Source organism: Coenobita brevimanus, chromosome 4 (genome assembly GCF_032717465.1).
Source record: "Coenobita brevimanus isolate Jiangsu-jjx chromosome 4, ASM3271746v2, whole genome shotgun sequence".
NCBI lineage: Eukaryota > Metazoa > Arthropoda > Malacostraca > Decapoda > Coenobitidae > Coenobita > Coenobita brevimanus.
Window position 1 is genome coordinate 38820873 of NC_136957.1, and position 12733 is coordinate 38833605.

Sequence of the window (12733 nt, forward strand, 5' to 3'; positions counted from 1 at the left end):
TGTATGCGAAGAGGAAGCTCAATGTCAATGCTGGGTAAAAATTATATTATCATGTCTGAGAAAGATATTCACTTAAGTTTATGGTTATAAGGTACACTGAGAATTATTTCAACTTTGGACTGAGAATGCGGTACGAGTAGCTGAAAAAGATGAAGAATGTAAATGACTTCGGATAGCAATGAGTAAGTATTGAAGCATGGATGGTGAAGTGCGTGCTGCCAGTAGGCTGCTGTACTGAAAATTAAATAGTTACAAACTGTGTTCAATGGATCTGTTACATTATCATATCACAGGTCAGTCTGAGCTGAGGATGGCACGACCTTTAGTGTGTGTGAGCGATTACGCGGAAGAAGCCCGCAGGCTACTCCCTCTCAGTGTTCTCACCTACTACCAGTCTGGGGCACTGGATGAGGTCACACTCAAGGAAAACAAGGAAGCAATGAATCGGTATGAACTTTGTCAGTACTGCTTTGTGCTAGGATTGTATGTAAGGCTACCATGATAAAAATGACCTCAACATCATCTTTTTCCCGTATACCGTAAGTTCCCCCAGATAAACTTCCCCGACGAACATTGCACCCACAAGATTTCCTCCAGAATAATTTCCCACGTGAAAAATTCCCCTTACGATAAAACCCTCATCTGACAGCTTTTTTGAACTAACAGATCGGTCACCCCTGTCTAACACTTGTTTTGAGCTAAGAGATGGTTCACCCGATGATTCCCCCATCTGACAGTTGTTCTGAGTTAAGAGATTGTTCACCTGATAAGTACCCTGCCCTGACCTGGAGGTGAGTTGTCTGTCAGTTGTCTGCAGGCTGTCCTTAGCAGCAAGTTGGTTGTCTGTCAGTTGTCTGCTGCCTGCCCTGAACTTCAGGCTGGGTTGTCTCTGTTTTGTGACCCTGCTATTTGATATAAGCGAGATGCCTTAGTCATTTGTTAAAACTGACAAGAGCAAAAAGAAACTCTGTGATGAGAAGAGCTGCACTTATGAAAAGCATCAAGACAACCCCACCAAGACAAAATTATACTGGCGATGTGAACATATTTATAATGGCTGCAGAGCTCGGGCTCATACGGTTCAGGACGCAGAGGAACCCATAATAAATGCAAGGACAGGCGCTCACCACCATCCAGAAGGTTGTGCAAGAGTTCAAGCTCAAAGGATGGTGACTGCAATGGGAGATACCGTTCAAGATGTGGGACTAATTACCACACGAGAAGCTATTGATGCTGACATTAAGCCACTGGCTGAGATAACGAGGTCACAATTGCCCTCACTTCAAGGAATTTAACGTAACTTTTAAAACTGGAGAAAAAAAATCATCAGGAATCCCAGCTCTTCCAGTTCCTCGGAATGGCTTCGAAATTCCGGATTCATATAAGTTTCTCGAGGATGGCTCATTGTTCTTGGCTATCGATAGCGGTGTTGGCGATTCTGACCGTATCTTAATATTCGCAGCACGCCCCGGCTTGGACGACCTCAAGAAATCTCGTTCATGGACTTGTAACGGGATATTCAATTCATCGCCAAACATATGGTGTCAGCTGTTCACTTTACGTGCAGTTACCGGAGAATCTTGGGTTCCACGTTTGTTTGCCCTATTTGCAGACAAACATGAAGTGAACTATAGAAGACAAAGTTTCTATAGGCCTACTTCTTGATTGTATGATGGACTTTGAAAAGGGAATGCAGAATGGTTTCACCTCAGTGCTTCCATCTGCTTCAGTTGTTGGGTGCTCGTTTCATCTAGGTCAGTCATGTTGGCGGAAAGTACAGTATGTGACACTGGTGTGCGAATGAGATACAATACAGACGTAAATTTCGCACTTAAAATGAAAAGCTTCACTGCATTGGCTTTCTTGCCTGTTGCCGATGTTGTTAATGCATTTGAGAAACTGTCTGATGATGAAGACATCTCTGCTGAATATATTGCATATTTCGAAAACATCTACATTGGAATTACGCGGGGACGAGGTGCTCGTCGAAGGAGGGATCAGCCGCTTTTTCCCATGAAGATGTACAGTGTTAGAGACGGTGTCATTAACGACCTACCAAGGACAAACAATGCAGTGGAAGGCTTTCACAACGCTTTGCGCTCATCCATCACATCCACACACCCAAATCTGTAGAAGCTCTGCAAGGCACTCGGTGGAGAAGCCATCATTCAAAAAAGATTGCCCACATTCGAAGAAGTGCAAGAAATACTAAGTTATAAACGCACAAGTAAAGAATTTGGTAACACGTTATTGCAGTGATGACAAGATGGCTTTTCTGAGGAACATTGCCCATAATTTACACTCATTTTAAGCAGACCAAATAAAATAACTCATGACGAAGTTATAATTGTTTCAGTTTTTGTAAGTTATAGCTGACTGATAAAGTTAATAATTTTTGATGGAAGAATAAAGAATTTGGTAACATGTTACAGCAGTGATGAAAAGATAGCTTTTCTGAGGAACATTGCCCATAAATTTCACTCATTTAAAGTTGATACAAATAAAATAACTCATGACAAAGTTATATCTGTTTTAGTTTGTGTAACTTATATCTGACTGATGAAGTTAATAAATATATTTTAGATGGGTGGAATCTTCATTTCAGTTTTTCGGCATGGGTGAAATTGTCATGGAGGAATCTTCGTGGGTGGAATTGACTCGGGTGGAATTTGCATAGACCCCTTTTTCCTACCTGAAGGATGACCTCCACCTTATGTAATACTATGAATTTTACTGCGCAGATATAACCTATATCTATATTACAGTGCCTTTTTGGATGGCATGTTTCCTCCAGTTTAACAAACTGGTGGCAGACAAAATAAGTTTTAAGTGTATTGGTAGTTAGGTATGCATCCAAATAAATAAACACATGGATAAGAATTACTCAAAGCCACATATTCATCCTGTTACACAGATATATCATAAATATTCTGGTACGAACAAGCCAAATCACACCTAGTTTTCCAGGTGGTACATTCGTCCGCGGCTTCTGCGTGATTTGTCCCAGAGAAGCACGTCCACCACCATACTCGGTCACACTGTCAGTGCACCGATTGGTGTTGCACCCACTGCTATGCAGAGGATGGCAAGTACAGATGGGGAGTGTGCTAATGCCAGAGGTGAGCTTAACAATACTTAACCTTTATGTTCAAAAGCCACTACTGTATTGTACCTAATACTGTACTGTACTGTATAATGAATATGATGCATAAATGGTGGGGTACTCTGATAAGTGGATGGATGTGATATGTGAAAAGGCAAGATCTTGAAAGCCGATAACAGTGACTAGTTGAAGCAACACATTACAATTAAGAGTTTGACACCTTTTGCACCTGACAGTCAGTGAAATGATTCTACTTTGCTGGGAAATATGAAGTGGGTCTATTAATAAGAACACAAAATAAACTTTGAGCAGATGATTAGGCCTGTGAGGTGGAGCCAACACTCCATGGGTTTGAATGATGTGTGACTGTCTGTGTGGGCCATTCCACTGTTGTTGACAAGGCTCCCACTTTCATACTTTTATTTCCTTCTTTCTGGATCCTACCTCAACCCAGTCTTGGGAGGGAAAAAAAGATTACCAAGATGATTATAAGGAAGACTATACATACAGAAGAGAAGAGCTTCCATACCAACAATGTACAGTCCGTAATCAGACCTTAATAAGAAAAATATTCGAAGTCTAGGTCAGTACCAATCATCAAAGAAATAGGGAAATGTCTTGAAACATTTCTTTTTTTCTTTCCCTAATCAGCCACAGAAAGATTTGGCACTGTCTTTACCATGAGCTCCCTCTCGACATCCAGCATTGAGGAAGTTGCTCAACACGCACCATCCTCTCTACGCTTCTTCCAGGTCCGCATTTACAAGGACAGGTAAGAAACTGAGACAAGGCTAATCATAATTAGTGTATAGATGAGGTGAAAAAAGTTTATAGAATCTAGAACAATGAGAACCGCATGGAAACAGATAATACATTATTGAAAGCCAATATAAACGCCTATCTATGTATAGCCAGGCGCCAGAATCCCATAAGGGGTGGCCATTTTTTTTTTTTTTTTTTGTTAGTTGCTTTATGGAGAGGGGCACTAACCCTCCGCCAACCCACTTATTGGCACAGGGAACACGTATGGTTTGGTTATATAGTTACCACCCAGCGTTGTAAATGGTTTCCTGGCTTACAGGAAACGATTAGGCTTGTCACTTAATGTAATGCCAGCTTAAATGGAAAGAAGATTTATAAAAAGTGACAGGAAAGATGGGAAAAATAGTAATAGAGGAGGGCAGACACAGATAACGAATGATAAATGGTGTAGGAAGAAGTAGGTAGCACTACATCAAGAGAATGGATGATGGTCGCCACCACCTACCACTATAATATAAACGTAATATGCAGTATTTCTTGCATTATACACGGAGACTGAACTTTATCTCAAAATTAATGTTCTGAACAATAGATTGTACAAGTGCTCGTGGGCCCTTCGGGCCCCTCGCACATGCCCCTGCGGAGGGCTCTCACGTATGTGCTGTTCTAGTGTAACGTTCTCACTTGGATTTTTTGCAGCTAACCAATTGTTCGTGTTATCTGCAGCTTTGGGAATGGAACCCAAGTTGTCCGAACGCAAGTCCGAAATACACACAGAAACAAGGCTACTGCTGTAGTATAATTATTTTAGTTGTACCTATGGGCAAAAAATTCTACGGAGATCCTATGCCGGGCGCCAGGAGCGGCGTTTTTTTGGTCAAAATGTGATCGCTCATTAAATATAGTAAAAGTTACTCAATCGTGATGGGACCAAGTTTTTCCAGGTCAGCGAATTTTTTGCGATTTTTGTGCCAATTTTGGTGCGATTTGAATGTGTAGCTTTGGCTGCCCAAAACACACACACACACACACACACACAAAGAATGGGGGAAGATCAGAGGAAGAGAGAAACACATTTTTTTTTTACAAAGTAATTGGATTGCAGGTTCGAAAGTGGTACAAAAACAGGAGGGAATAAAACGTAGCAAGGTAGTAGACCCAAGTTATGACAAGTATGTAAACAAGATGATTACGTTGATGTACTCTAACGTAGATGGAATGGTATCTAAATTACTAGAGATGAATGATTATATCAAAGAAAAGGAGGGGGAGGCGGTGGCTCAATCGGTAGAGAGTTGGCCTGCAATCCTGACGGACCCGGGTTCAAATCCCGCTGAGGCAGGGAACAGTTTAAGGATTTGAATTTCATAAAATCAGACTTTACTGATCTACCAGAAGACCAGCCGACATGTCGTAAAAATACCCCCGCTAATACCAATACATCAGTCCTATATGAGACAGCCCTAGCATGTATTCAGTATGGACGATGGGTGTTAGCGCCGAAGTGGTGACATGTAGAGGTGTGCGGTACGTAGGAGGACTACTGGGCCTTGAAATCAGGCTGTGAAGCCTATGCCCAGAGTCGGTCACATAAAAAAAACAAAAAAACATATTGTTTGCCTAACTGATACAAAATTAACACCAAGGATATCAAACGATGCACTAAACCTAGAGGAATACGGTATATGGAGAAGAGATAGAACTTTAAAAAAGGAGGAGGAATTATAATATTAACAAAAAAAAATCTGCAAGTCATAGATATAGAACTAGATGTACCCTCACACGTAGAACTGATCGCAGTAGAGATTAGGACGTCTCAAGGGAAGGTATCTGTGACAAATTTATACATGCCACCGAAATCAAACATTTGGGAAAAAGGCGAATATGGAGATCTGGCAGAGAAAACAATTCACAGTTTAAGAGCATTATTACATAGAATGGAGGAGAAATCTGAAAGAATTATACTAATTGGAGATTTCAATACAAATATAAATTGGAATACTCTAGATATAAAAAGCCAGGAAAGCTGTTGGGACCAAAAGCTCCTAGACCTTGTGCAGGAGTTTTTCCCAACACAACATGTAAAAGAAAGCACCAGAAAAAGAGGACATGACATACCATCAGTACTAGATCATATATTTACTAGGCAAGAAAATGATATCGACAATATAATTTATCACCCTCCATTCTTCAAAAGTGACCACGCAGTATTAAGGGACCTAAGCTACGAAGAAAGACTACATAAACTGAATCTACAAACACTACAAGAGAGAAGGAAAAGAGGTGACATGATAATGCTATATAAATGCATATCAGGGAAGGAGAAAATAGACATAAATGATTACTTAACATATGGGGAAGCATCAGCAAGAGGACAATGCAAAAAACTGCATAAGAAGAGAGGTGATAAAGACGTAAGGAAATTCAGTTTCCCAAACAGAGCAATTGATCAATGGAATGCATTACCGAATGAAATAGTGTGTGCCAAAACAATTCACAAATTTAAGGATATGTACGATAAATATGGTTTAAGACACGGGACAGTACGAACTTGACTCATTCCTGTAAAGATACAATTAGGTAAGAACAATTAGGTAAGAACACACACACACAGGGCTACTGCTATAGTATATTAGATGCTCTTTGCATCACACTATCATACACCGATTAAATGATGCAATAGCACAATACAGTACAGGGAATATGGTGGAGAAACATATTAATGAGCAACTGAAGCATAAGATTAAGAAGAAAAGTAATTTTACAAACAGTCATCTCCGAATTACTGAATAATATCTCCAGTCATTATACTCCCAAACCAGGGAAGTAACAGCCAAACAAGTGCGAAGAGCAGAGGCTGCAGGGTTCTCAGCAGTGGTGCTTACAGTCGATGCACCCATAGCTGGCATACGCAGAGAAAACAAGAGGACCAAGTTTACTCTGCCCTCACACTTAAAGTAATGTTAATTCGCTTCATGCACGGCTTTTTTAACACCTTTACAATAACATACTGCATTTTGCTACTGATATACTTGATTTTGCTACTGATATGCCTGGCAACTTATTTCAGCATAACAACTAATGACCATGTTTACTATCCCATCAGCGTAATGTCTGCATGCACGGCTTAACACCTCAACAGTAGTGATGACTACCATTTTACTCCTACTGCCAAAGTCAATTTAAGTTAATAATAAAATAAAATAAATAAAACAATAAGGTAATGTCAATTCACTTCATGCGTGCCCTTTTTCAGTAAAGTACCTACACTACACTACAGTGACATCTTGTATTTTATTCTTGTTACTACCAGACAATTCAGCTTTGAAGAAACCCTTTCTAGTGTATGACTAAAGCCTAGAAAACTCAGCGTCTAGAATGTGTAGGCAATATCTTACTTATATGATTCTAACTTAAACATGATGGATTTTTCAAGGGAAAAAAAAATACAGTATAGGTGTAACAAAAATACAGTACTGTAATAATCCTACTACATTCCCAATTTACAATTATTTGAAACACTTAAATGAATCATGAGTGAAATTCATATTCTATTTTTCAGTGTGAAATAAGTTAGGATGACGATGAAGATAAAAATTCTAGACAGTGCTGATACTGCCCACCATTAATTCATTTGGGTTTCTCTTATTTCCACTACAGGACAGCTAATTTCGTGACAAACAACGACATGTCAAGCAGGATGAACACTTCTGCTGGCGGGTTTGATGTATATGAATACATGAATAGTTTATTTGATCCTACCATCAACTGGGGAGATGTTGCCTGGCTTAAGAGGTAAGAAGTTCTTACACCATCAATCTATGTATCCAATCTAGTACTACCCCATCGCAAGTGTCGAGGCCCCTGGCTAAGTTGCTCAGTCCATACATTTAAGGCAAGAGTGAGTAGCTACTTGCCCCTTAGTGGCAATATGTGAGCAATAAATGCCATCTGCCCCTCAGAAGTAGACTGTTATGTATGACATCTGGTTGAGAAAGCCAAAATCATTAGACCACCATACATATACTGTGTATATATATATATATATATATATATATATATATATATATATATATATATATATATATATATATATATATATATATATATATATATATATATATATATATATATATATATATATATATATATATATATATATATAAAGCATGAGTGCAACCAGGATAATAAACAACATCAGTAAACAGCACGACCTTCCACCTTAATGTCCCTGTGTGCACCAGAGACTATCTCAGAAAGGGAAGAGTACTGAAGTGTGACATAAGGTGTTCTTACACAAGTCCACATTACAGGCTACCTACATTACTGGCACAACACCATCTACTGTCGGAAATCAGAGATTATACTGTACATTTTGCACTGGACAGGTTTATGAAAAAGTAAGACTGTCCAAATTTAAGGAAAGCTTTAATGAGATTTGATGGTATATTAAAGGTTATGTATACAAACATGTTTAGATTCAGATGAGCAGGCAGTTCATATTATAAGAAACAGTAAACTACAGAAATATTGTATGGGCTAGTAAGCTTCCATTTCTTAACACAAAGCTGGTTTGCCAGTTTTCTACAATTTACAGTGCTAGGTGTATGATAAACTGTGACATTTTGGAACACATCCTTCATTTATATTGTACTGAATGCTGCCTGTGCTGTATTCTTATATAGTATTAAGTGCTCTGTACTCAATAAACCTCACTAGCTAACATTATTTTCCAGGCTAACCAAACTACCCATTGTGTTGAAGGGCATACTAACAGCAGAGGATGCCCTGCTGGGTCTGGAGGCTGGTGCGGCGGCCATATGGGTATCAAACCACGGTGCTCGCCAGGTGGATGGTGTGCCACCAACAGTAAGTATCTTGTAACAGAAAACTTCACTATACAATACAGAAGTTTTTTGTTTTTGTAGCATTAAACTTTTATTAGCACATCAGAGCCATGGACGTCTTGGGCTTGGCTCCTCAGTCAAGACATATCCGGCAGGAGTAATCAGTCACTCACACAAGTGGTACAGTATTATGAGAAAGTAATTTGTACAGTAACACCTCGTTAAAATACACTCCAATTAATACATAAAACCCCATTATATTTCGTTCTGCCTGTTACTGGAAACTTAATAACAACATACTTTCTTTTAGTAGACTTTGTTCAATAAAACTAATACTGAAAAAAAAAATAATAATATTGTTACGTCCCCGTCCCACACTGCCACAGGCTCCACCAGCAGCAGTACGGTACAGGAATGATGTTGCCCAGTGAGTTGTCCTTCCTATGGCCAGCCTTTCGGTGCATTGTACACAAAATCAGTCCTGGCATCGTAAATAAACACTGGCTTCTTAAGTTCACTGTCTATATTTTCCAAAATAATTACACATAATGCTTGCCTACTTCACTATTTTCACAAACACCGAAGATACACAAACTTCACCAACTGCACTGACACTTAATGCTTCCCAACAACACTTCACTATTTTCACAAGTACCAAGCATATACAAACTTCACTAACACTGCACTACACTCAAACTGAACTGAAAACCGACTGACCCTGCTCTAGTCTCTTCCCCATCCTTATATAAGCTTGCATTGTTCTAGAATGATGTATATTTCTCCGCGGTTCTGGTGTATTCCCAAGGGAGCACGGTTGCAACAGTTACCAAGTCGGAGACGTCTAAAACATGCCAGAGTTTTCTTACATTACATAACACATTAAATTATTTAGCAAACAAATTAAAGTACCGATACATAATTTAACAAGCAATCACATAATTAAAACATTATTGAGAAAAAGAGCACAAAAATTAATGTAAAACTTACATGTAACCACACTCACAATAGCAGACTAACTGGCAACTCTGACTCTATCTATCTATCTATCTATTGCCAGACGACTCAATCCCGTTTGGGTGACCACAAACAAATCGCCTCCAAGTCGCCCTGTCCCCCGCCATTTCACTGCCCCTGCTCCCAACTCACACCCCCCCTCTCTCATATACCTATCCACTCCATCCCTCCATTTCATCCTCGGCCTCCCCCTCCCTCTTCCCCCCTCCACCTCACTCACATACACACTCTTCGTCAGTCTTTCACCCTCCATCCTCCATCCTCTCCACATGACTCGTAACGGTAAACAGGAACATCTACAAATGTCCAGACCACCTAACTAGCAAATCCCACTTCTCAACAGTATTCAGTCGTGCTAACTTCAGTTTTACACATATTATGCTTCATTGATATTCATATGTATTTCTTTCTGCACTATTTACTTTCCTGTTCTTAGCTGAAACACTAGCTAGTATGGTAAAACTAACATTGAAAATTCATATCTACTGATAATTCACCATGAAAGAATTGCAAAACATGAAGTAGCCGCACTGTGTGGAAATTTACCTCTTGAATCTGAATGACGTCCTTTGTATTTAAGTCTAGTCGCTATCAGATTATTTTATTCTACCTGGAAAAGACCTCATATTGAAGAGGTTTATTAAAGCTTTTTCTAACCTGTCTAGTTTTTAAAATCAATGAAAAGCCAAAAAAAAAAAAAAAAAAACTGTTAGAAGGCAAGAATATATTGAAAAAGACATCTCAAGTCATTAAATATCTTCCCAAACCAGATAGAAGCCCTGCCTGAAATAGTCAAGGCTGTGGATGGTCGGTGTGAGGTGTATGTTGACGGGGGATTTTCTTCAGGCACACACATCTTTAAAGCTCTTGCCCTTGGTGCTCAAATGGTACGTACTGCACTATTCCCTCTTTCTCTCTCTCACTTTCTTGAAATGAATAATACTTCATCATCATCCTAAATACTCCCACCTAAAAAGGTGAGGTGAGATGCAAACCAACAAATAGTAGAGGGACAGTAGGAGATCGCATGCCTCCGCCAATGTCGCATCCGGATCCACCCCCAAATTTTCAGAATTCTTTCTTGGCCCATGGCCCACCCGTCCACGCAATTTCATTGAAATTCATTAAGAACTTTTGGAGATACTGTTCCATAGGATCTTGATCCACCCCGAAATTTAATCAATTGTTTCTTGGCCCATGGCCCACCCTTCCACGAACTTTCATTGAAATTCATTGAGAACTTTTGGAGATATGGTGTGAACAAACAAACAAAAAATTCCTAATCACAACCAAAATCTAATTGATTGTTCATTGGGCCATACCCAAACTCTCCAAAAATTTCTCAGCAAAATCCTTTCACAACTTTTTGAGTAATCCTGCTAACAGACAGACAGACAAACAAACAAACGTGGGGTAAAACTTACACCTCCTGGCGGAGGTAAATCAAGCATAAAGTGTGAAAACTATAACTGAATACCCTGACACCAAGCCACTACCCCAACATCTCTTTAATTTGTATATGCTAAAGAGCCCCAAGATAGATAGACAGAAGAGAGGTAGGCAGATAGACAGATATCACTTTGCATATTTTCTTCACAGATGCAAGTTACATACAGGTAAATCATACAATACAAAGAACCAATACTCTCAGGAATTCCTAAATTACAGCAATAAGAGCTATTGTGTCTGTGTGCAGGTGTTCCTCGGGCGTCCGCTGTTGTGGGGGCTGACATGTGAGGGTGAGGAAGGGGCTTATAACATCCTGAATATCCTACAACAGGAGCTGGACTCGACCATGGCACTCTCGGGTAAGCATATGTCATCATGATACAGTTGCAGACTATATCATCCCACTTTATGATCAAACAAATCTGAAACTTACATAACATTCTGGAAAATTTGTTTGGGTTCCGAAGATTATAATTATTACTGTTCTTGGTTTCAAGAATCACTGGCCAGTCTCTGTCATTTATCCAAAAATACAACCGATACCATTTAAAATCTGGCCTACACTATCACTGCAAACTGATTTAAATATTTATAAACCATCTGTATTACTATGAGTATAACATAACCTCAACACCCAGCATATACTGCGTGCAACCTCGTACCTCTTACAGCACAGCAGGAGGAGGTGTGCTGTTTTTTCTCCCCTGATTCATAGCCCCAAAGAAACAGTACTACTCTGTATACCACAAACTCAGGTACACCTAATAACAGTAGCTAGTCTGCACATACTAGGTACTGGCAAGCAGTTCTACAATACATAATCAAGACATAGTACCTGGACACATTCAAAGGTACGTCACAGGTGACTGCGCATAAATTGCCTATGCTCCTGACAAGACCCATAACATAATTGCAACACACAGTACAATAAGCTTACTGTATATCTCTAACAAAACAGTATCTAACAGAATTTACCCACAGGTTGTGCTACAGTGAAGGACATCACAAGGGACATGGTTCTTCGTAAAGAGTACTACTCACGTCTCTGAATCAGCACACACAGTTTCAAAAAAGTACTGAACCTATGCTGAAGACAGGCAGCTTTTATCACAACTAAATCCAGTTACTGCACCGAAGTCCGTTTGCGTCTCCTACCTCTATTTTAAAGCAGAATTCATTAACACTTGAACGGGATGCAGTGGAGTTAGGTGTACATTATCATTCATCTGTAGGTGATAAAAACACCTTTGTTCACTACATCTAATACAAGCATTTATGAATCCTGCAGTAAGAAAGAGGAAGGAGAGGGAAGCAAGCTTTAGTATGTGACTGTACAATGAACTCTTGGGATCTGTTCTTGTCTGCTAAGAGGCCTCACCATCACCCCTTCTTTGGGCATTAACTTTGCATGTTGCATCTAGATATTTTCTCGCATCAATGTAAATCGTACAAGTACCTTCATAAAGTCAGCAGTTTGTATCAAAACATTTTGCATGCCACACCTGAATATTCTTTCACATCCACATTAGTCATACCTTAATGAGATCAACAACGTTTG

General features: G+C 39.5%; 1 protein-coding gene across 1 annotated transcript; it reads left to right on the plus strand.

Annotated features, from left to right (window-relative positions):
* The first annotated feature begins 310 nt into the window (after positions 1-310).
* LOC145394800 (2-Hydroxyacid oxidase 1-like) lies at positions 311-12346 on the plus strand. Its single transcript, XM_080268591.1, has 9 exons — positions 311-447; positions 2968-3119; positions 3755-3875; positions 6688-6822; positions 7526-7660; positions 8602-8734; positions 10497-10613; positions 11423-11534; positions 12157-12346. The coding sequence occupies exons 1-9, from the start codon at positions 311-313 to the stop codon at positions 12222-12224; spliced, it is 1110 nt and encodes a 369-aa protein (XP_080124717.1). The 3' UTR covers positions 12225-12346.
* Positions 12347-12733: the final 387 nt, after the last annotated feature.

What these genes read in the sequence shown, in the direction of transcription:
- LOC145394800 (XM_080268591.1), top strand. Translation starts at nt 311, where the DNA reads ATGGCACGACCTTTAGTGTGTGTGAGCGATTACGCGGAAGAAGCCCGC. An exon ending in ACTCTGCCCTCACACTTAAA is followed by an intron (nt 6,823 to 7,525) that starts GTAATGTTAATT and finishes TTTCCACTACAG; the next exon opens with GACAGCTAATTTCGTGACAA. An exon ending in TGGATGGTGTGCCACCAACA is followed by an intron (nt 8,735 to 10,496) that starts GTAAGTATCTTG and finishes TTCCCAAACCAG; the next exon opens with ATAGAAGCCCTGCCTGAAAT.